Source organism: Ornithorhynchus anatinus, chromosome 20 (assembly GCF_004115215.2).
Source record: "Ornithorhynchus anatinus isolate Pmale09 chromosome 20, mOrnAna1.pri.v4, whole genome shotgun sequence".
Lineage (NCBI taxonomy): Eukaryota > Metazoa > Chordata > Mammalia > Monotremata > Ornithorhynchidae > Ornithorhynchus > Ornithorhynchus anatinus.
This window is the reverse complement of record NC_041747.1, coordinates 29848347-29871996: the sequence shown is the minus strand read 5'-3', so window position 1 is coordinate 29871996 and position 23650 is coordinate 29848347. Positions and strand designations below refer to the sequence as shown.

Here is a 23650-nt window from a genome sequence, read left to right as displayed (position 1 = left end):
GGAGGCGGGAGTTGGTCGCACGAGGCCTCGGCTGGGCCTCGACCCCGGCCAAGCACCAAAGGTCATCCGACTCCCGGGCCGGGCCATCCGGACCAGGTGGGCACCGCCAGGAGGGAGGACGTCGAAATTCAGGTGGGGATTCAAGTCCGGACGGGGACCGCCACGAGGAGAGGGAGGAGATGTAACTTCGGGGGGTCGCCCGGCACCAGGCCGGAGGAGGAGGAGAGTCCAGTTCAGGTGGTCGCTGGCACGAGGGGGAGGGAGGAAAATCCAGTTCAGGTGGTCTCCCGCTGTCGGCTCCGCCCGCCAGCCCACGGGCCTGCGGTCACCGTCCCCGGGGCCAAGACACTGGACCTTTTCAGGGTCCGTGTTTACTTCTCCCCTCGGCCCCGAGGTGTCCCCGCCGCTCGGCCTCCTCCCTGGCGTCGGTAGAGAATCCCGCCGCTGTTCCCTTGCCCCTGGACAGCAGCCCGGCCACCGGGCGGGGCCTTCCTGTGGCAGCGCCCGCCGAGGGAGTTCAGTCCCCTCCGGAGGGTCGGGGCCGAGGCTCCGCTCCTTCCCTCCTCGTTGACCTCCGCTCCTACCGCGGATGACCCCGTTGACCTTCGCTCCTACCGCGGATGACCTCATTCTCCCTGCTCCGGGTGGGGAAACCGAGGCCCCGGGGAGGCCTCGGGAGAGTCACCCGGGGAACTGGCCCTCGGAAGGCTCGCGCAGCTTACCCTCAGGCCGCCGACCCCAAAACGTCAAGAGGGCTCACCTCGATCGAGCCCTCTCTCTTCCCGGCAAATAGCATCGGGCCGCGGAGGGGCGAATCCCACCGAACGGATTCACCCGGGGTGTCGCCCGCGGTTAGCTCTTAGGGACCCTTGGTGAGAGAGGACGGGGGAGGGTGGATTCTCTAAAACCCAGGGGCCGACTGGCCAGGTTTGAGGTTTTTTATTATATTTTTTAAGCACTTACCTTCCATGTACCGTACTAAGTGCTGGGGTAGACGCAAGATAATCAGGACGGACACAGTCCCCGTCCCACACAGGCCTCGCGGTCTCAATCCCCATTTTACAGATGATGTAACTCAGGCATTGAGAAGTTAAGTGTCTTGCCGAGTGTCACACGACAGACGTGTGGCGGAGCCGGGATTAGAACCCAGGTCCTTCCGACTCCCAGGCCCGGGGTCTCTCCACTAGGCCGGTACAGGGCTCCTGGCCTTGAGGCCGCAGGGCGATGATGTCGTCGGGAGGAATACAGAAACAGCGGGGACGGCGGAGGAGGGTGGGGAGGTTTGCAAGCGTAAGGGAGGTCGGCCGCCCAAGGGAGCCCCTGAGCAGGATCTGGGGGCTGGCCACTCGAGCCCCGGGGCTGCCGGGGCTCCTCACCGCCTCGGTGGGGAGGAGAGTGACCCCCAACTGCCCTCGTCCTGCGGGAGGATGACGTGCGGGCAGTCGAGCTGGTGAGGGGTGGGCATGGCCTGGATAGAGCAGCGTGGCTCAGTGGAAAGAGCTTGGCCTTCGGAGTCAGAAGTCATGGGTTTGAATCCCGGCTCTGCCACTTGTCAGCTGTGTGACCGTGGGCAAGTCACTTCACTTCTCTGAGCCTCAGTTACCTCATCTGTAAAATGGGGATTAAGACTGTGAGCCCCACGTGGGACAACCCGATTCCCCTGGGTCTCCCCCAGCGCTTAGAACAGTGCTCTGCACATAGTAAGCGCTTAACAAATACCACCATTATTATTATTATTATTATACCTGGCTCAATACCCCTCTCTGCGGGAGAGGCGTGCACAGGATGTTGAGCTTCCGTGAGCCCCAGGCTGTGGGCCCTGTCACTTCTCCGTTGCCAATACCAGATCGATCAGTGACATTTTTTGAGCACTGACTGTGTACAGAACACTGTACTGAGAGCCTCGGAGGGTACAATGTGGCAGAGTTGATGCACACATTCCCTGCCCACAGGGAGCTTGCAGTCTAGACAGGGAGGCAGACGTTAATTTAGGTGCCATGGGGCTGAAGGTGGGGTGAATATCAAGGGCTTAAAGATGGACTCACATTTTACCCCGGGGGAGCTGAGTCTGGGAAGGCCTCCTGGAGGAGGTGAGCTTACAAACCAGTAGGGGACAAAGACATTCGAATCAATTGCAGATAGGGGAGGTTGAAAAAGTAGGATATGAGCTCTTCTGATTTTGCTTTTTCTTCAATCTTTGGTATAGATGGCAATTTTCTTCCCAATTTTATTCACTCTGCCCAAGCCTTTCCCCAGGCTTTCATTAATAATAATAATCTTGGTATTTGTTAAGCGCTTACTATGTGCAGAGCACTGTTCTAAGTGCTGGGGGATAGAAGGTGATCAGGTTGTCCCACGTGGGGCTCACAATCAAGCCCCATTTTACAGATGAGATAACTGAGGCACAGAGAAGTTAAGTGACTTGCCCAAAGTCACACAGCTGGCAAGTGGCGGAGCCGGGATTCGGACCCATGACCTCTGACTCCCAAGCCCGGGCTCTTTCCACTGAGCCACGCTGCTTCATTAATTCAATCATTTATTGAGTGCTTACTATGTGCAGAGCACTGTACTAAGCGCTTGGAATGGACAATTGGGCAACAGATAGAGACAATCCCTGCCCAGTATCGGGCTCACAGTCTAAACGGGGGAGGCAGACAGCAAAACAGAACAAAACAAGTAGCCTGGCGTAAATATCGTCAAGATAAATAGAATCACAGCTATATACATCATTAACAAAATAGAGTAATAGATAATATATGCAAATATGCACAGTGCTGAGGGAAAGGGGGAAGAGCAGAGGGCGGGAGAAGGGGGCACGGGGAGGAGGAGCAGAGGGAAAGGGGGAGCTCAGTCTGGGAAGGCCTCCTGGAGGAGGTGAGCTTACAAACCAGTAGAGGACAAAGACATTCGAATCAATTGCAGATAGGGGAGGTTGAAAAAGTAGGATATGAGCTCTTCTGATTTTGCTTTTTCTTCAATCTTTGGAATAGATGGCAATTTTCTTCCTAAATCCTTTGTGTCCTCCATCAGACCAGAAACTCAGACAAGGACTCCCTTTTCTTCTCCTGAGGTTCCCCAGTGCTTAGTACAGCCCTCTGCACATAGTAGGCGCTGAATGAATAAAGTGCCTGAGAAGCAGCATTGCCTGTTGGAAAGAGCACAGGTCTGGGAGTCAGAAGGACCTGGGTTCTAATCTTCTGATCCCGGCTCTGCCGCTTGCCTGTTGCGTAATTTTGTTAGGGTGACCGAACTTCTCTACGCCTCAGTTACCTTATCTGTAAAATGGAGATTAAATCTGTGAGGCCCGTGTGGGACCACGGACTGTGTCCAACTTATTTTGTATCTACCTCAGCGCTTAGTATAGTGCTTGGCACACGGTAATCTCTTAACGAATACCACAGTGATGAATAAATACTGATGATGAAGATGAACGAGAGAGCAGCCAGGAAGGTGGAGGTGGGGGGTGGTAGTGAGAGAGTCAGGGTTTACGAATCCCGTGACATCTCAGCACGTCTCCGCTAGCTCTGCCAGTCCAAACCCCGTTCCCACCCCTCACCTCCCCGACCCCTCATTGTCTCACACCCCCCAACTGGGAACTTTTTCTCTGCGGAGTGCCGGCATTTCTGCTTCCAGGGAGGATGGGAACGGCAAATCCCAAATCATCCAACCGGTGGAGAAACCGGCGAGCGAAGCCAAGACAAACGTGGCCCCGGGCAGCCGCCCCCCCCCCGCCCCCCCCGCCCGGCTCATCTTAAATCTTTCCGGAGCAGTCGGCGGGGCCGGGGCTGAGCGAGGCCATCTGTCCCGGGCCCGCCGGCGGTGGCCTGGCCGACCTGCGCCCCACTGAGGCGGGCGCGCCCCTTCCCGCTCCCCGTTGGGGTCCGTCCTCGTGAAGGAGCATGAATTCACCTCCCAGCATGTGGGCCAGAGCTGGGGGGGGGGGACGGGATGGGGGAATGGGGTGGAACCTTGGGGGTTGGTTTCAGGGCCCAGGGGATGCCTCAGGAATGGGGACAGAGACACCACCAGCAGGGCAAGAAGTGACCCGGTTGCGCGTGCGTGGGGCCTCTGCCGTGGCCTACCGCCAAAGGGACGGGAGTAGGGAAGACTCTGGCCAGAATTTCCTAACACTTTAGGCCCCCGGGTGGGGCCCGCCCCTAACAGCCCCGCACCTGTGGGTCCCCTGGGACGTTCTGTCACTCGGGCCCCGCCCGGGGACACGGACTACCAGCCTGCTGCCATCTGGAGTGTGCGCCGGGCGGGCGGGGAGGAAGGAGAAATCGGGGGGTGGAGGTCCAAGGCATGCTCAGAGGGAAGACTGGAAGAGCATGCTGGAAACCAAAGGTACGTTGGATGGGAAGGGGGGGTAGACAGTAAGATCAGATTGCCACGGTAGCAACTGGTGGAGGGAGTGGACTCCCTGTGGGCTACTCACTAGGGGCAGGGCCCAACTCTAAGGCTCTACCTCTTCGGTGGAGGGCTCCCGGGTTAAGGGAGCGAGCTCATTCCGTTTACCCTCCTCTCCAACCCCGACGCCGTTTATCCGAGCTGGGCGGCCGGAAACACCAACAGCTCCCGGGGGGACCGGACCAACCCACGGACCAGTGTCCCTACTGGGACGATCCATCACTAGCATTTATTGAGCAACTATCAGGTGCCAAGGACTGGAACAGTGCAAGAGTTTGGAAGATACGAGCTCTGCCCTCAAGGGGAGAGTCGGGGAGGGAGAGGGGAGAGATAAGGGAGGTGGGATGTTCCATCCCGGGTCAGGGATGGGAAAGGGAAAGTGAGTCCTAGCTTTCGGGCAGTCGCCCCTTGATTGCTACACACTAGGCCGGTCTGCAGCGTATTAGCCGAGGGCCTGATGCCAACGATTGAAATCGCTCCCTGCCAGAGGACGGGAGGGATACAGCACCTCCAACTCCTCATCCTGCCAGAGGCCAGGGATGGGCCCGTTAGCAGCAGCAGTGCCAGCAATACCCACGGGATTTAACGAACGCAATGCACTGTATTAAGTGCCTCAGAGTAAAAACCAAGGACTCCGCCAGGTTCTCAATTCAACCGTTTCTGTCTTCGAGACCATCTTCAGACCCGCCATCAGCTCCTTGTTTACTATCCGGTGTCTGAGCCCCGAAGCCGGAGGCCGCTTGGTTTCTGATGGTCCGCTCCCGGTTACCATGGCGCCCGGCGAAAGGGCAGATCATTTTAATTCAGAGAACCTTGGCATCAGAAACACAGGAACCCAAGCAATGTCCCCTGGCTCAGTCGCAAGGCCCGCCAGGCCCAGGACTGTCTCAGACAGGGGCAGCGGGACGGTGGGAGGAGCCACGTGCTGGTCTCCCTCCCGCCCAGTTCTCTCACCTTTCCCTCTCCAACCTCCCTAGTACGGACTTCGCACCCACGAGTGGATGTTTCCTAGCGGACCGGGAGCCGGGAGACCAGGGTTCTGGGCCCAGCTTGGTTTCTCGCCTGGCACGTGACCACGGGCCAGTCAGGGAACAGTGGGGATGATTCCCGCTCTCCCTCCCTCTTAGCGAGCTCCGTCTGGGGCAGGGACCGAGTCCGATCCGATCATCCCACCTCTACAGGATACAGTGTGAAATTCAAAAATGCCATCATTACAGATCCACGATGTAGCGTCTGCCGGCGTAACCTCCGACTCGGGGCCTGTTGAGCGGGCCCCTCCAGGGCAGGAACTGTGTCTTGTCTTTTCCAGCCCCTGGGGCCCAATTCAGAGCTCCACACCACGTCATCGCTCAGCGAAAGGTGTCGCTTGGCTGCTCACAGCCTGCTCAGGGTAAGGAACACCCAGAAACGGGACGGGATGAGTTTCCCGGCTGGACGGAGGCCGGCCGAGAGCCAGCGTAGCACTGTGGCGTGCCCACGTCTCCCACAGGCGGGGGCTGCCCCAGGGGTCCGCTCTCCCTAGTACGGAGGCGAGGGCAGAGAGCACAAGTCCTGCAAGGGTGACCACGACCGACGGAAAGGAAGGATCAGTGGGATTGCTCCAAGATCCTTCCACCGTGAAGGTCGGCCCACTCCATCCCGCGCTGCGGGACGTGCGGCCCGGTGGGTCTAGAGTTAGGCTACCCGAACCCTTTGCCTTCCTGGGGGGGGGGGGAGCCCAAGCACGGGGAAGCCAGAGCTCGCTGGTCGGAGGGAATCTCTCGGCAGCCTCCCCTCTTCGAACAACGGGAGGCAGTCGCGCGTTAAAGAAAATTCACATTTTATTTCAGATGGAAATAAACTGTACAAAAATGCTCTCCTCCCCCAAAATAAAAGAGTATTTCCCCTTCCCCCGGAGATGAGCCCAGAAAGGCGGGTCCGCCTGGTCCCCCGATTCGCCGTGCGAGTTGGGGCGCGGCGGCGGACTCCGACCGGCGTGCGCGTACGCGCAGATACACACCCACACACGTGCAAGCACACACCCACGCACACAGACGGTTGAGTTCTCAGTGGCTCGGAAACAGCCTCGCGGTCCCCTTCCCGTCCTGTCCTTCGAAACCTTGAACGGTCCAGGCCCAGCCCGCTGCCGTCCACCGAGGAGCGTGGAGCCCTGAAGGGGGTGCAGGGCAGACGCTCCGGGGCGGGGGCGGAGGGGGTCGAGAGCGGGGCCGGGCGTCCCAGTTGGTTCGCGCTCACGTGGAGGGAGACCGGCTCACCCCCGGCCCCGCTCCCGTCGGCCCACCCCCCGCCCGCCCTCCTCCCACCCCGCCCTCCTCCCCACGAGTCCGGCCTACGGATTTTTGCAACAGACTTTAAAAAACAAACATGCCAGTCACTGGTCAGTAGTGAACGTCATTTTAACTCATAAAAACAGCCCCCGCCCCCCGCCCTCCCCCCCCACATCACCTCTTCACAACAACCGACAACGCGGAACGTGACGGCGAGGCTCCGGGTGAGCGCCCGACCCTCCGGCCGCAGACCCGACGGGCAGCCCGCGGGGGGCGGGCCCCTCCCGGCCCCGCCCCGTCGGGGCCCGGAGGCCCGGGCCTCCGTAGGTCCTCGGAAGTCCCGGGAGAGCCGCCTTCACGGCCGGGAGGACCCAAGGGTGCTAGTCCTCGGGGGGCGGGCGGAGGGCGGAGGCCGCCTTGCCCCGGAGGACTAAGGGGCCCCGCCCCGCCCGGCCCCGGGAGAAGAGAGGCGAGCCCCCCGGCCCCCCTCACGCCCGCTCGGGAGGCTGGGGGTCGGCGGGGGGCAGGAGGCCCTCGGGCCCCTCGGAGCCCTCGGCCTTGGCCGGGTAGAGCTTGATGTAGGTGTCCACCATGAGGTCCAGGTCGTGCTTAATGTCCAGGTTGATGTTGAGCAGGGCCATGCTGCCGCAGCGCTGGGCCGTCAGGGTGTGGCGGAGGTAGGCCCGGAGCCGCCTCCGCCCGCCGGCGCCCCGCTCGGGCTCCACCCTCATGAGCGGGAGGATGCACAGGACCTTGAGCAGCGCGTAGACGTTGGGGAAGAACTTGATGTCGGGCAGGTGGAGGGCGTCGCGCACGGTGCCCGGGAGCTCGATGTCCTTGCCGCGGTGCTTCCACTTGATCCTCCAGCAGTGCAGCTCGGCCGCCAGCGTGTCGGGGTTGGGCAGGTCGCCGCGGTACAGGTCCGCGTGCTGCTCCTCCGCCGTGTTGAACTTGAGCTGCCCCATGACCGAGGGCACCAGGGACAGGCACTTGAGGGCCCGCAGGTGGCGCTCGGAGAAGACGTCCTTGAGCTCCTGCACCACGTGCTCCACGGTGGGCAGGCTCAGGGCCTCCTTGTAGAAGCTCTCGGGCGTCAACTCCGCCTCGGGGCGGCCCCGCCGGGCCCTGCCGCAGCGCCCGGGCAGCCCGAGGGGGACGGCCAGCTTGGCCGCCAGGGCCGTGGCCTCCTCGAACCAGAACTCGTGGTACACCTCGATGTTCTCCAGGACCTCGTTCAGGGAGTGCAGGACCGCCGTCAGGCTGCTGGCGGCGAAGAAGACGTCCGCCGTCTGGCCCTGCAGGTTCTTCCCGAAGGCCCGGGTGAAGGACAGGACGTTCTTCAGGACCACCACGGTGACGATGAAGTCGAAGTCCGCCAGGGCGCCGGCCAGCAGGACGGCCCGGCCGATCACGGCGCCGCTCCGCCGGGCGGGGCCCTCGCCGCCCTCTCCCCCGTCCCCTCCCCCGGCGATCCCGTCCAGGCAGAGCACGTAGGCCTGCAGCAGGTCCACGGCCACCTCGAAGGCGTCGTGCCGGCCGGTCCACCGCGAGCGGCACAGCTCCCGCAGCTGGCGGCCCTTCTCCTCGCTGCTCTGGAAGAGCACCGCGATGACCCCGTCCAGCTCCAGCAGCAGCGGGGGCGCCTGGCGGAAGAAGGCGCACACCTCTTCCATGGTCCCCAGGGCCACGGCCACGCCCGCCACGGGCACCGACTTGGCCAGCCACACGTTCAGGGCCCAGGCGGAGCAGAGGGTGCACACCGCCTGCGGGTACTTCTCCAGGAGCCGGGTGGCCACCAGCTTCATCTTGGCCGAGAGCCCGCCGGACACGGCGTAGGCCTGGCCCCGGCAGTACTCCATGTTCAACCCCCACTTCTCCGTGACCGTGGCGTGGAACTGGACGGCCAGCAGCTCGGCGTCCGCCTCGTAGGGCAGGAAGCCCAGGAACTCCTCGCGCAGGTTGTGGGCCTCGTCGACGAAGCGCACGAGCACGGGCAGCTGCTCCTCGCCCGCCACCTCCACCGCCTCGTCCGTCACCAGGGAGAAGAAGTGGGCGTCGCGGACCTCCCGCAGGGTCTCCTCGCGCACGCAGCTCTCGCAGATCTCCAGCATCTGTCGCTGCTGGGCCCGCGAGCAGAAGAGCGCGTTCACCGCCGTGGCCTCGAAGCGCCGGCGCAGGACCTCGTCCCCGGCGTTGATGCGGCACTCCAGCAGGGCCTGGAAGTTGTCGGGGGCGAAGAGGCCCTCGGGGACCTCGTCCGCCTCGGGGCCGTCCAGGGGGATGTTCTGCCGCCCCATGAGGATGAGGATCTCGAACAGGGACTTCAGGTAGTCCTTGTTCTCCTGCTCCTCCTGCGTCAGGGGCGCGGGCTCCTCCGCCGGCGGCCGCCGCCCCGCCCCGCCGCCCTCCGGCCCGGCGGCCGAGGCGCCGCTGTGGTTCGTTTCGGGGTGGGCCGGCTCCTGCTCGGGGTGGGCTTCGTCCGCTGGGAGGGGGAGACAAGAGGAAAGGAGGGCTCAGGCGTCGGGGCGGCCCCCGACAGGCCACTCGGCCAGCGGAAAATTAGGCAAAAAGAGCGGCCACTTACTTTTCCTCTCCTTCAGGGATCGGATTTCATCTTCGCTCTGAAGGCAACCGAGAGATCTGGTTAACCCCCGGGAGCGCGGGCCCGCCCCTCCTCCCCACCGGCTAACCCACCCTCCCGGCGAGGGGGGACTCCGGGCCCCGGGCGGGGAGGGCCCGACCTCACCTCACCGGCCTCTCCCGCGGTCCTCCTGCCTCTCGCTCCCCTGGACCCGCCCGGTCCCCGCCACCAACCACAGTGGCCGGGGCCCCCCACGGCTTCCCGCCTCATCCCCTCCGGCCCGGCGGGGCTCGGGTGAGGACCCCCTCTCCTCCCCCCGCTAAATTCACAGGCGCACCAGGCGCTGGGGCCCAAAGTCAGAAAGCTCCTCCCTCTGGACGGTACGCTCCTTAAGGGCAGGAATCGTGTCCAACGCCTCGTTCGTACTGTACTCTCCCAAGCGTTCGGGACAGTGCGCTGCACCCAGTAAATGCTCCAATACCGTTGACGCTTAGAGATCCACGACGTCCCAGCCCCGCTCACATCTCGGGGTCGGCAGGGGAAGAGCGCAGGCAGAGAGGCCCGGGCGAGCTGGTCTCGGGAGAGCACTCTCCCTGGGAGATCCTGGCCGGCCTGGCAAGGGCCGAGGAGCCTTGGCCGGCCACCGGCTGAACTCTCGAGAGTGGCCAAGGTCCACCGCGCGGGGGGTGCCCGTACCCCCTGCACATACACAGGAGCCACCGGCCCCAGGTCAAACGCTTCCAACAGAAAGATCGTGCGGTGGGCAGGCCCTGTCTCCGAGCTGCCCTACAGAGAACCGCTTCTCTGCCCCTAGATCCCCCCCCCAGAGTTAGCGGAACAAAACCCGCCGGCCCTACGGGGTCCACCTTGATATTTCCTGGGAAAACCCGTTTCGGCCGCAGAGCGATCTGAGCCTTTCTGCCTGCTCATCCCAGGGAAGGGGAACGGGGCCGGGTCCCCTCAGGATGGGACAGGCGGGAGCAGGGTCCGGCAGGCTTAGGAGACAGTGTCTCCCGAAGCCGCCTTCCCACAGCTGGCTCCGTCCGGGTGGGTCCGCACCGTCGGAGCCGAGGTAAAGAAAGGGCTTAGCATCGGGTCGGTCGGCCCCGCCCGGCCCAGCGCTCACGGCGCTCGGGAAGGGGAGGGGGAAGAAGAGGAAATGGGAACGTACCAGTTCCTTTATTCGCTTCCTGTGCCTGCTGTGAGGGTTGTTCAGGTGGCTGGTGAGGTCGAATATCGTTGGAACTGCGTTATCTCGAAGAATCGTCCTGTAGGGGCTCTGAAGGGGAAAAAAGGCCGTTCAGCCTCCCGGCGACACGGCAGCCCCAGAGACCCGCACCCTTTATTCACCCCGCCCTCGGCCCCGCGGCACCTACGTCCCTCTCCGTAATTTACTTAATTTCTATTAATGTCCGTCTCCCTCTTTAGACTGTAAGCTCGCTGCGGGCAGGGAGCGTGTCTACCTACTCTGTTGTACTGCACGGGGGACGGGCTCCGGGAGCCTCGGCCGAGCACCCCTACCCGCTGCGGAGCTCGGTCCCCCTTCGACTATCTCTAGAGGGCCAGTCCGAGTCTCAGGAGGCAGCCGGGAGGAGTGTGGACGGACACTTTTGGTGACTAGCGGCAGAAAGGGGGCCGGGCCGGTCGGTCCCTGCCGTGCCTGGGCCGGACCAGGCCCAGACCGGGGCAGGACTCAACAGTGGGTGCCTTCTGACCGCCCCCCGAAGCCAAGCTCGCTCTCTACCAGATCTGGAGGACTCCCGGGGCCGAGAACGAGGGCCACCCCAGCCCTGCCGAGTTTGACCCCGAAGCCATAACTCTGGGGGATCCTGGTTAGGCAGGACTGGGTGTCACTGCCCTCTACCCAAACCCAACCAGACTAATGCCCCGTTCCACGGGCCGGCCCCACCCCGATTCCTAGATTCACTCAGAAATAAATAAGAAATGGTGATCTTTGTTAAGCGCTTACTACGTGCGAAGCACTGTTCTAAGCGCCGGGGGGATACAAGGTGATCAGGTTGTCCCACGTGGGGCTCGCTGTTTTAATCCCCATTTTACAGATGAGGTAACTGAGGCACAGAGAAGTTAAGAGGCTTGCCCAAAGTCACACAGCTGGTAAGTGGCGGAGCCGGGATTTGAACCCACGACCCCCAAACCCGGGCTCTTTCCACTGAGCCACGCTGCTTATCAGAAGAGGCCGGGCCAGCTGAGCTCGGTAGGCTCTAAGCGAGTCTCCGGGGAATTTCGCACCTACGGTTCCTGACCGAAGGGTAGCGGGTCCCCGAAGTCGAGCCCCCCGAGGTCCCCCGCGAACCGAGCAGGGGAAGAAGCCCCCGGCCACTCACACTCCTGCAGATCATAGAGGCCTCAAAGTGCTTGGCGCAGAGCCGGTAGTGCTTATTCAGCTGGTCAGGGGTCTTGTCCTCCAAGTCTGCCCGCCGACAGTTCTCCACCCACTTTTGGCACCTGCAGACCAAGGCCAAATTTCCCAGGTTCATTCATTCAATAGCATTTATTGAGCGCTTACTCTGTGCAGAGCACTGGACTAAGCTCCTGGAATGTCCAATTCGGCAACGGAGACAGACAATCCCTGCCCGATGACGGGCTCACGGTCTAATCGGGGGGAGACAGACGGACGAAAGCAAGACGACATAATCACGATAAAGAGAATCGAGGGAATGGAGACTTCATTCACAAAATAAACAGGGTCATAAAAAACATAGACAAATCCTTGGGCCTCGCACTCCGGCTTGGGACGGGGTCCGGGATCCGGAGCGGAGGCTCGACCGGGCCCGGCTAGAAGCCGTACCGGGTTTCCCAGTGAGCTACCTGAACGGCGGCCATCCTGAGGCCTCCGCTCAAACGGGTACGGGGAGAGGCATGGCGTTATGAGGAGACGTCGTTACGAGGGAACACGGGGAGGTTCGGCAGTGGCTTGACAGTTCAAAAATGGGGTCCCCCAGCCGCAAGGCGTGGAGAGGGCAGCCCCGAAAGGCTACGGCTTCTTGCCGGCTGGCTCGGGATTCTTGGGGGCCTCACCCCGAGGAACACGGGGGGCTCAGGGACGCCAAGGCCCGGTCCACCCCTTTATCATTAATAAAATAGTGATAAATAATATATTGAGAAGCAGCGCGGCTCAGTGGAAAGAGCCCGGGCTTGGGAGTCAGAGGTCGTGGGTTCTGGTCCCCGCTCTGCCGCTTGTCAGCTGGGTGACTTTAGGCAAGTCGCTTCACTGGGCCTCAGTGACCTCATCTGTCAAATGGGGATGAAGACCGGGAGCCCCACGGGGGACAACCTGATCACCTTGTATCCTCCCCCGCGCTTAGAACAGTGCTACGCCCTTAAGGAAGCGCTTAACAAATGCCATTATTATTATTGTGATTATTAAGTGGCCGGGCATCAATACCACCAAGATAAGTAGAATCGCAGATCTGTACACATCGTTCCAAGCGCTTAGTCCAGTGCTCTGCTTATAGTAAGTGCTCATTCATTCATTCGATAGTATTTATTGAGCGCTTACTATGTGCAGAGCACTGTACTACTACTAATGTTGGTATATCTGAAGTGCTTACTATGTGCAGAGCCTGTTCTAAGCACTGGGGTAGATACAAGGTGATCAGGCTGTCCCCCGTGGGATGATCAGTCTTCATCCCCATTTGACAGATGAGGTCACTGAGGACCAGAGAAGTGAGATGACTTGCCCAAAGTCACCCAGCTGACAGGTGGCGGAGCCGGGATTAGACCCCAAGACCTCTGACTCCCAAGCCCGGGCTCTTTCCACTGAGCCACGCTGCTTCTCTTGAATGCTCGGGAAATATAGGGCTCGGGGCTAAGTGCTCAATAAATAAAGCGCTCAGTAAATCCTAGTGAATGAATGAAAAATTAAGAAAAAGAGTGATAAGTAATATACGCAAATCTGCAGCTGGAGCATGTGGAATGAATCATTAAGGAAAATAGAGTGATATTAACAATGTATAACAAATATGAAAATTTATTTATTCATTAAATAAATATTTATATTATCGTTTTATCAACAATTTATATATAATGTATAATAAATAATATAGGCAAATCTGCAGCTGGAGCACATGGAATGAATCATGAAGAAAATACAGTGATATTAATAACAACATTACATATAATAAATACAATAATTTATTAGTTGAAGATGTATTTTTATTATTTTAGTAATTATGTATGTATATAAAATATATGTGATGTAGGCAAATCTGCAGCTGGAGCACGTGGAATGAATCATTAAGAAAATACAGTGATATAAACAATATTATATATAACAAGTATGATAATTTCTTTATTAAATAGGACGTGCATCTTTATTAATGATTTGTTTATATAATATATAATAAATGATATATAGGCAAATCTGCAGCTGGGGCACATGGAATGAATCATTAAGAAAATAGAGTGATATTAATAACATTATTTAGTAAATATAATAATTCACTTGTTAAATATGTATTTTTATCATTTTATGAATGATTTATTTATATAAAATATATCATAAGCGATGTAGGCAAAACTACAGTTGGAGCACGTGGAATGAATAATTGAGAAAATAGAGTGATATTAATAACAATGTCATATGTAATATAATAATTTATTTATTGGATGGTTACAGGCCATTTAATAAATTAAGGCAAATTTACTATTATTCTGTTAATGATTTATTTATATATGATATATATAATAAATGATATAGAGGCCAATCTGCAGCTGGACCCCATGGGATGAATCATTGAGAAAAGAGAGTGACATTAATAACCATATTCTATATAATACAGTAATTTGCTTATTAAGTGAAGATGTATTTATTATCATTATATTGATATTTATTTATATGTAGAATATATATGTATATATGAAATAAATGATACAGAGGCCAATCTGCAGCTGGACCCCGTGGGATGAATCACTGAGAAACTAGAGTGACATTAATAACCATATTCTATATAGTAAATACCATAATTTACTTATTAAATAGTTAAAGATGTATTTATTATCATTATATTGGTGATTTATTTATATGTAGTATATATATATATATATATATTGAATGAAAGAGGCCAATCTGCAGCTGGACCACGTGAGATGAATCACTGAGAAACTACAGTGACATTAATAACCATATTCTATATAGTAAATACCACAATTTACTTATTAAATAGTTAAAGATGTATTTATTATCATTATATTGATTTGTTTATATGTAGAATATATCTATATAATAAATGATAGAGGCCAATCTGCAGCTGGACCACGTGAGATGAATCATTGAGAAACTAGAGTGACATTAATAACCATATTCTACATAGTAAATACCATAATTTACTTATTAAATAGTGAAAGATGTATTTATTGTCATTATATTGGTGATTTATTGATATGTAGAATATATATAATAAATGATAGAGGCCAATCTGCAGCTGGTCCCCGTGGGATGAACCATTGAGAAAAGAGAGTGACATTAATAACCATATTCTATATAATACAATATCTTACTCATTAAGTGAAGATGTATTTATCATTATATTGATATTTATTTATACATAATATAGAATATAAATAATAAACGCTACAGAGGCCAATCTGCGGCTGGACCCCGTGGGATGAACCATTGAGAAAGGAGAGTGACATTAACAACCACATTCTATATAATACAATAATTTACTTATTAAATGAAGATGTACTTATCATCACTATATTGATGATTTATTTATATATGACATATAATATAAACAATAAACGATACAGAGGCCAATCTGCAGCTAGACCCCGTGGGATGAACCCTTGAGAAAAGAGAGTGACCTCAATAACCCCATTCTATATGATACAATAATTTACTTATTAAATAAAGATGTATTTATTATATTGACATTTATTAATATATCATATATAATAAACGCTACAGAGGCCAATCTGCAGCTAGACCCCGTGGGATGAGCCCTTGAGAAAAGAGAGTGGCATCAATAACCCCATTCTATATAATACAATAACTTATTAAATGAAGATGCATTTATTTATCATATATATACAGATGTATTTATATATCATAAATAATATACATTATTATATATTATATAATATATATAACTACAATAATATATTATTATATAATATATAATAATATACATTATTTATATATTATATATATTATATCATATATAATAAACGTCACAGAGGCCAATCTGCAGCTAGACCCCGTGGGATGAGCCCTTGAGAAAAGAGAGTGGCATCAATAACCCCATTCTATATAATACAATAACTTATTAAATGAAGATGCATTTATTTATCATATATATACAGATGTATTTATATATCATAAATAATATATATTATTATATATTATATAATATATACAATATATAATATATAATATATAGTTATAATATAATTATATAATATATACAAAATATATAATATATTATTTATATATATTATATATATTATATATATCATATATAATAAACGTCACAGAGGCCAATCTGCAGCTGGACCCCGTGGGACGAAGCCTTGAGAAAGGAGAGTGTGACATCGATAACCCCATTCTAGCTCATCAAGAGGATCAGTGATTTATGACGCAGTTAGAGCGGTGTTTCTGATCACTCTATTGATGATTTATTTCTCTGTGGAAAATATATATATATAAAATAAATGCCAGAGAGGCCGATCTGCGGCTGGAGCACGTGGTGCCGGGTCGTCCTGGGGGGGGGGAAGGAGATGCCGGGTCGGCGCATGCGCACTGGCCCCCGGCTCCCCCTCCCCCCCGCCCCCCCATGATCCCCCGCGGCCAACCGCCGCGCGCGCGCATGCGCGCGGCCTCCTCAGCCGCCGCCGCCGCCGCCGCTTACCGGGCCGGGTCCCGCGGGAACCTGAAGAAGGCCAGGTCGGACTGCGTGCTCTTGCGAGTGCAGTTGGGGGCGGCGCAGAAGTTCGGCATCGTCGCCCCCTCCCCGCCGCCGCCTCGGGGAGGGGAGGCGGGGCGGCGGCGCGGGGCCCCCAGCCCGGCCGCGGAGGGGGAGGGGGCGGCGGGCGGGCCTCCGCGGCCGGGGAGGAGGGCCGGGGCTCCACAGTGCTGTGAGCGGCCGGGAGGATTTAGCGCCGCCGCCGCCGCCGCTCCACGCGCCCGCCGCCTTCCCACACTGCCCCGCGGCCGCCCTCTCTTCCCGCTCCTCTCGCTCCCCCCCTCCCGCCCGGCCCCAGGGGCGCGCGACCCGCGCAGGCGCACGGCGGCCCTGGGGGGCGGGGGGGGGGGGGCGGGGCCCGCACGCGCCGCCGCCCGTCTCCCAGACGCCCCCGCGCTCCTCATTCATTCATTCAATAGTATTTTCGCCCGTCTCCCAGACGCCCCCGCGCTCCTCATTCATTCATTCAATAGTATTTTCGCCCGTCTCCCAGACGCCCCCGCGCTCCTCATTCATCCATTCAATAGTATTTTCGCCCGTCTCCCAGACGCCCCTGCGCTCCTCATTCATTCATTCATTCAATAGTATTTTCGCCCGTCTCCCAGATGCCCCCGCGCTCCTCATTCATTCATTCAATAGTATTTATTGAGCGCTGACTATGTGCAGAGCACTGGACTAATATGTATATATATATATATGTTGGTATTTGTTCAGCGCTTACTATGTGCAGAGCACTGTTCTAAGCGCTGGGGTAGACACAGGGGAATCAGGTTGTCCCACGTGGGGCTCACAGTGTTCATCCCCATTTGACAGATGAGGGAACTGAGGCCCAGAGAAGTGAAGTGACTTGCCCACAGTCACACAGATGACAAGTGGCAGAGCCGGGATTCGAACCCATGACCTCTGACTCCAAAGGCCGGGCTCTTTCCACTGAGCCACGCTGCTTCCCAAAGCAGCGCTTGGAATGGACAGATCGGCAACAGGTAGAGACAATCCCTCCCCTTTGACGGGCTTACAGTCTAATCGGGGGAGACGGACAAGAACAATGGCACTAAATAGAATCAAGGGGATGAACGTCTCATTAAAACAATAGCAAATAGAATCAAGGGGATGTACATCTCATTAACAAAATAAATAGGGTGATGAAGATATATACAGTTGAGCGGACGAGTACAGTGCTGAGGGGAGAGGGGGAGGAGCAGAGGGAAAGGGGGGAGAAGAGGATTTAGCTGCGGAGAGGTGAAGGGGGCGTAGAGGGAGCAGAGGGCAAAGGGGAGCTCAGTCTGGGAAGGCCTCCTGGAGGAGGTGAGCTGTAAGTAGGGTTTTGAAGAGGGGAAGAGAATGAGTTTGGCGGAGGTGAGGAGGGAGGACGTTCCGGGACCGCGGGAGGACGTGGCCCGGGGGTCGTCGACGGGATAGGCGAGAACGGTGAGGAGGTGGGCAGGAGAAAGAAGGGAGGAGAGGTAGGAAGGGGCGAGGTGATGGAGAGCCTCGAAGCCTAGAGTGAGAAGTTTCTGTTTTGTGCAGAGGTTGATGGGCAACCACTGGAGGTTTTGAAGAAGGGGAGAGGCAGGCCCAGAGCGTTTTCAATCGCCTTCATTGAGCGCCGACTAGGTGCATCGTCATTCATTCTGTCGCCTTTATTGAGCACTGGCTAGGTGCATCGTCATTCATTCATTCAATCGGATTTATTAAGCACTGACTAGGTGCATCATCATTCATTCATTCATTGATTCAATCGCCTTTATTGAGCACTGGCTAGGTGCATTGTCATTCATTCATTCAAACGCCTTTATTAAGCGCTGACTAGGTGCTTCATTCATTCATTCAGTTGCCTTTATTGAGCACTGACTAGGTGCATCGTCATTCATTCATTCATTCAATCGGATTTATTGAGCACTGACTAGGTGCATCATTCATTCATTCGTGTTTATTGAGCACTGGCTAGGTGTATCGTCATTCATTCATTTATTCATTCAATTAATTCAATCACCTTTATTGAGCGCTGGCTAGGTGCATCATCATTCATTCTGTCGCCTTTATTGAGCACTGGCTAGGTGCATCGTCATTCATTCATTCAATCAGATTTATTGAGCGCTGACTAGGTGCATCATCATTCATTCATTCAGTCGCCCTTATTGAGCGCTGGCTAGGTGCATCGCATTCATTCATTGATTCAATCGCCTTTATTGAGCGCTGGCTGGGTGCATTGTCATTCATTCATTCAATTCATTCAATTGCCTTTATTGAGCACTGGCTAGATGCATCATTCATTCATTCATTCAGTCGCCTTTATTGAGGGCTGACTTGGTGCATCATTCATTCACTCAATCGTGTTTATTGAGCGCTGGCTAGGTGCATCGTCATTCATTCATTCAATCGGATTTATTGAGCGCTGACTAGGTGCATCATTCAATCGCCTTTATTGAGCGCTGGCTAGGTGCATCATTCACTCATTCAGTCGTGTTTATTGAGCGCTGGCTAGGTGCATCATCATTCATTCATTCATTCAATCGCGCTTATTGAGTGCCGACTAGGTGCATCATCATTCATTCATTCAATTGGATTTATTGAGTGCTGACTAGGTGCAGAGCACTGGACTGAGCACTTGGAACGGACAACTGGGCAACAGATAGAGACAATCCCTGCTCAATAACGGCCTCACAGGCTCACAGTTTTGGTATTTGTTAAGCGCTCAATAATAATAATGATGGTATTTGTTAAGCGCTCAATAATAATAATGATGGTATTTGTTAAGCGCTTACCACGTGCCAAGCACTGTTCTAAGGGCTGAGGGAGAGACGAGGTGATCAGGTTGTCCACGTGGGGCTCAGTCTTGATCCCCATTTTACAGATGAGGGAACTGAGACACAGAGAAATCAAGTGACTTGCCCAAAGGCACAGAGCAGACAAGTGGCAGAGCCGGGAATGGAACCCATGACCTCGGACTCACAACCGAGCACTGTATTAAACGCCGGGGTGGATCCCGGCAAATCGGGTTGGCCACAGTCCCTGCCCTACGTGGGGCTCCCGATCTCAATCCCCATTTTATCGGTGAGGGAACTGAGGCACAGAGAATATAATAGAATAATAATGATGGTCTTTGTTAAGCCCCTTGCTGTGTGCGCTGTTTTAAATGCTGGAGTAGATCCAGGGTAATCAGGTTGTCCCCCGTGGGGCTCACAGTCTTCATCCCCATTTTACGGATGAGGGAACTGAGGCCCAGTGAAGTGACTTGCCCAAAGTCACGCAGCAGATATGTGGCGGAGGCAGGATTGGAACCCAGTCCCAATCCCGGGCTCTCGCCCAGGCTAGACGTCGCCACTTATCTCCTGCGTGACCTTGGGCAAGTCACTTCTCGGTGCCTCCATTACCTCATGTGGTGAGTGGGGATTGAGACCGCGAGCCCCATGTAGGACACGGACTGATTAGCTTAGTACAGTGCTGGCACCCAGAAAGCGCTTAACAAATACCACAGAATAAAAATGGGGTCCCACATGGAGCTCACAGTCTAAGTAGGAGGAGGAACGGGTGTTGAATCCCCATTTTGCAGATGAGGGAACTGAGGCACAGAGAAACTAAGTAACTGGTCCAAGATCACACCGTAGGTCAGTGGTGGAGCTGGGATTCGAACCCAGGTCCTCTGGGCCCCCAGGTCCGTGCTCTTTCCACGGGGCCGAGCCGAGGGGACAGTAATTTCCGGGGAGCCCAGAGCATAGCAGCAGTTGAGAAGCAGCGTGGCTCCGTGGAAAGAGCCTGGGCTTCGGAGTCAGAGGTCATGGGTTCGACTCCCAGCTCTGCCACTTGTCAGCTGTGTGACTGTGGGCGAGTCACTTCACTTCTCTGGGCCTCAGTGACCTCATCTGTAAAATGGGGATGAAGACTGTGAGCCTCACGTGGGACGACCTGATGACCCTGTATCTCCCCCAGCGCTTAGAACGGTGCTCTGCACATAGTAAGCGCTTAACAAATACCAATATTATTATTATTAAAGATAGCACACGAGGTGTCATCGTAGAGTCAGAGACCAAGTTTGCGCCGAAGAGGAGGGCGGGTGTAGCTGATGACTCCCAGCAGAGACGCCCCCCCACTTTCGTCACTCTTCCCCTCGGGGACACCGTGCGGTTGTGACAGACGCGGTGACAGACGCCCCCCCCCCCCCCCGACCGGCCTTTTCCTCCCGAAACGCCGAACCCAGGCCGGGAGGGCTGTCAACAAGTGAGACCGAAGCAGGGAGAGAAGAGAGAGGCCAGGAAGCGCGGTGCAATTTCAGCTCCTCCGCGGCTGACGGCTGATGTCGGGGACGTGGGTAACATCTGGCGTGCAATTAGGAAAAATGAAACATTCTTGGCCTTGTCTGAAGGCTACAACCGCCCCCCCCCCCCCATCCCCCTGCCTGGGTCCCTCCCCGGTCTGTTTTTCTCTTTTTGAGTTTGCCCCCCGAATGGCCCGTCAGGCTGTGGCCGCGGGGCGGAGGGGACTGAACGTGCCCCTCTTTCCGACAGCGGGATCTCGGGACCCCGGCTCCGTCGTCGTCGTCGTCATTTCGGGATTTCCAAGGGGGCTCACTCGGTGCCAACTGCTGCGGCGAGCCCAGGGAGACCTGTTATCTTCTGCCCATTTCGCAGAGGAGGATACCGAGGCCCGGAGCCTTTCGGTGGTCTACCCGAGGTCACGGAGCAGAAACCGTAGCCTCCCAAATCCCTTTCTGTGCTCTTATCCTCCCCGTTAGAGTGTGTAAGCTACCGCGGGCAAGGGAGCGTGTGACTTGATTATTAAGTACTTCCCAAGCACCTATTTCAGTGTACCGCGCCAAGCGGCTGCTCAATAATGCCGGTCAGTCAACCTCGGTCAATTCTATTGATCGTATCGATCGTGACGGTTGTATTGATGGTATACAGAACACCGCACTGAGCCCTACAAGAAAACAACATAACAGGCCCAGTCCCTGCCCACAACGAGCTTAGGGTCTAGAGGGGGAGAGACGTTAATACAAAGAAATATACCAGTGTGACTAGGTGACTGGCATTAGCGGTTTGCCCGTCCCGTCCCCGTGCGTCGGTGTGGGTCTGGCCCCGACCGAGGGAAGTTCATTTTTCATTTCTCCGTTGAGATGCGGCCGGCGGGGAGAGTTGGGGAGGACGAGTTGTCCTCCCAGCAGACGCCTGAGCAGGCAGACACCTGCGGCCCCAGCAGCCCCGGCCGGAATCCGCCGATCCTGGAGCGTTGCCCGGGGAGATTCATCTGGGCTGAGTTTCCGTCGGGCCTGCCAGCGTAGAACCGGCCCAGTCCGTCGGGATGTGGGAGATTCCCGACGGGGGGAGGGATCCGGCAGCTGCGACGGCCCCTCCGCCCCCCCGGCCCGAGGCTGCCTCCCGAGGGGCACGGGATGCCCCTTCTGGGAAAGCCCCGGGAGGCCCCCCGACTCCCGGCAAGGGTCTGTGGGCTGGGGAGAGGAAAGGAAAGAGAGGGTACCATTTGCCGCTCAAGCACCGAGTCCCGCTTTTAGCAGAGCGCTCCGCTCCTTAGCTCGGAGCTCCGCGCTGATCTCGTCTATCTCGCCGCCGACATCTGGCTCGCGTCCTACCTCCGGCCCGGAACGCCCTCCCTCTTCGTATCTGACAGACGATCACTCTCCCCACCTTCGAAGGCTACGGAAGGCCCATCCCCTCCAAGAGGCCTTCCCGGCCTAAGCCCTCATTTCCTCTTCTCCCACTCCCTTCTCCGTCACCCTTGCACTTGGATTTTCACCCCTCCTTTGGCCCCACGGCTCTTAAGTACAGAGCTGTCATTTATTTGTTTAATATTAATGTCTGTCTCCCCCTCTAGACTGTAAGCTCACTGTGTGCAGGGAATGTATCAAATCTGTTGTATTGCACTCTCCCATCCACTTAATACAGTGCTCCGCACGAAGTCCGTGCTCAATAAATACTATTGATCGACCTGCCCGCAGGAAGCGCTTATTAAATACTTCGATTGCACAGGCCCAGAGAGGGGGTAGTCCTCTGGACCCGGCAGACCCAGAAGCAGCCTGACTGGATACCCGCCCCATCATCATCGACGGTAGCTACTGAGCTCCCACTGGGAGCAGAGAACTTGACTGAGTGTCCCCCGCATGCCGGGGACTGTCCTGAGCATCCACTGCAGGCAGAACTTGTATTAGACACCTGCTTTGGGCTGTGGGCTATGATGGGGGCCCACGGGGTGCAGAGCTGGGCACCTGCTGTGTGGCTGAGAAATAACAATAAAGGAAAAAAGTCCTCGTTTCTGCTTTCAAGGAGCGTACAGTCTAAGACGAGTGGAAATAATCCACCATGCGTAAAATCGCCGGTAGAGGCAAGGAGTAGATAAGTGATGAAAGCAAATGAATTAAATCATTACCAGGCAGATAAACAAATGAGTGCTAACATAGCTGACAGGATGACAGAACCAGGAAGGTGAAAGTCTATCAGGGAAGGCCTTCTGGAGGAGGAGGAGACTGCTTTAAAGGAGGGGAAGGAGTAGATTTTTGAGGTTGTGAGGCTGCGGGGAACGAGGTGAGCAATAGGCGTGAAGGTGGGAGACTCCAGAGGGGCCGTAAAGGAGCGGGAGTTTGGGACAAATACGTTTGATCGAAGGACAGATACTTTTTGGGGGGAACAGCTGGTGCTGCCTGGAAGCCAAAGGCCAAGGAGTTTTCGAATTGAACCAAATATTTTGCGTTGGACGAAGCCTCCCCGGACTCTGCCTTGGTTCCACGCCCGGGAATCCGGAGGAGAGGCGTCCGTCCGACAGCAGTAAAACCCAAGCTCTCAGCAATCCCGGGGGCCCTGTCCTCGCCGGCTCCCCGGCCCTGCACGTCCCGCTCCACGTGCCCTGGGCCCGGGGGGGTCGGGGAGCCAATCCTGAGGTCACCGCCCGGAGGGTGGAGGGGCAGCAGGGGGATCTCGTACTCCCGCACCACCAGAGGCAGCTGGGATGGGGTGGACGGGGCAGCGAGGGACATGTAATAACCTGACGCCGATCCGTGGGTCGCATTTAATAACAACAATAATAATAAAGATGGTATTTGTTAAGCACCTACTGTGTGTCAAGCCCTGGGATCAGGTTGGACAAGGACCCTGTCCCACATGGGGCTCACAGTCTTAATCCCCATTTTACAGAAGAGGCAACCGAGGCACAGAGAAGTAAAGTGACTTTCCCGAGGTCACAGAGGAGATAAGTGGCAGAGTCCAGGTCCTTCTGACTCCCAGGCCCGTCCTCTAGCCACTGGGCCGTGCTGCATTTGGGAAGGCAGAACACCCAGTGGGACGAGCACGGGGTGAGGAGGTAGAAGACCTAGGTTCTGGTCCCAGCCCCGCCCTCGGCCTGCTCTGTCACTTTGCGCCTCAGTTTCCTCCTCTGAGAAATGGGGGTAATAGACAGTGAGCCCCATGTGGGACTGGGAGTGTCCGATCTCAAGGGTGCTGTGTCTGTTCCAGCATTTAGCACAT

At 55.5% G+C, this 23650-nt stretch overlaps 1 protein-coding gene and 1 long non-coding RNA gene across 2 annotated transcripts; one reads left to right on the top strand and one right to left on the bottom strand.

Moving 5' to 3' along the window:
• Nucleotides 1-6831: 6831 nt before the first annotated feature.
• On the bottom strand, nucleotides 6832-16250 carry THAP12 (THAP domain containing 12). Its single transcript, XM_029048496.1, has 5 exons — nucleotides 16125-16250; nucleotides 11601-11721; nucleotides 10427-10534; nucleotides 9259-9295; nucleotides 6832-9156 (listed from the first exon to the last, which is right to left on the bottom strand). Exons 1-5 carry the CDS (start codon nucleotides 16211-16213, stop codon nucleotides 7163-7165), a joined length of 2349 nt encoding a protein of 782 aa, XP_028904329.1. The 5' UTR covers nucleotides 16214-16250; the 3' UTR covers nucleotides 6832-7162.
• Nucleotides 16251-17121: 871 nt separating this feature from the next.
• On the top strand, nucleotides 17122-22455 carry LOC114805852. The gene is made up of 2 exons (XR_003753905.1): nucleotides 17122-17161; nucleotides 22163-22455. It is a non-coding gene; the product is annotated as an uncharacterized LOC114805852 (long non-coding RNA).
• Nucleotides 22456-23650: the final 1195 nt, after the last annotated feature.

Bases quoted from the DNA above. Each gene is read 5' to 3' on its own strand.
- THAP12 (XM_029048496.1), bottom strand. From the start codon at position 16,213: ATGCCGAACTTCTGCGCCGCCCCCAACTGCACTCGCAAGAGCACGCAG. The intron at 11,722-16,124 runs GTAAGCGGCGGC...CTTGGTCTGCAG, and splicing joins TTCCCGCGGGACCCGGCCCG to GTGCCAAAAGTGGGTGGAGA. The intron at 10,535-11,600 runs GTGAGTGGCCGG...TTTCCCCTTCAG, and splicing joins CCTCTATGATCTGCAGGAGT to AGCCCCTACAGGACGATTCT.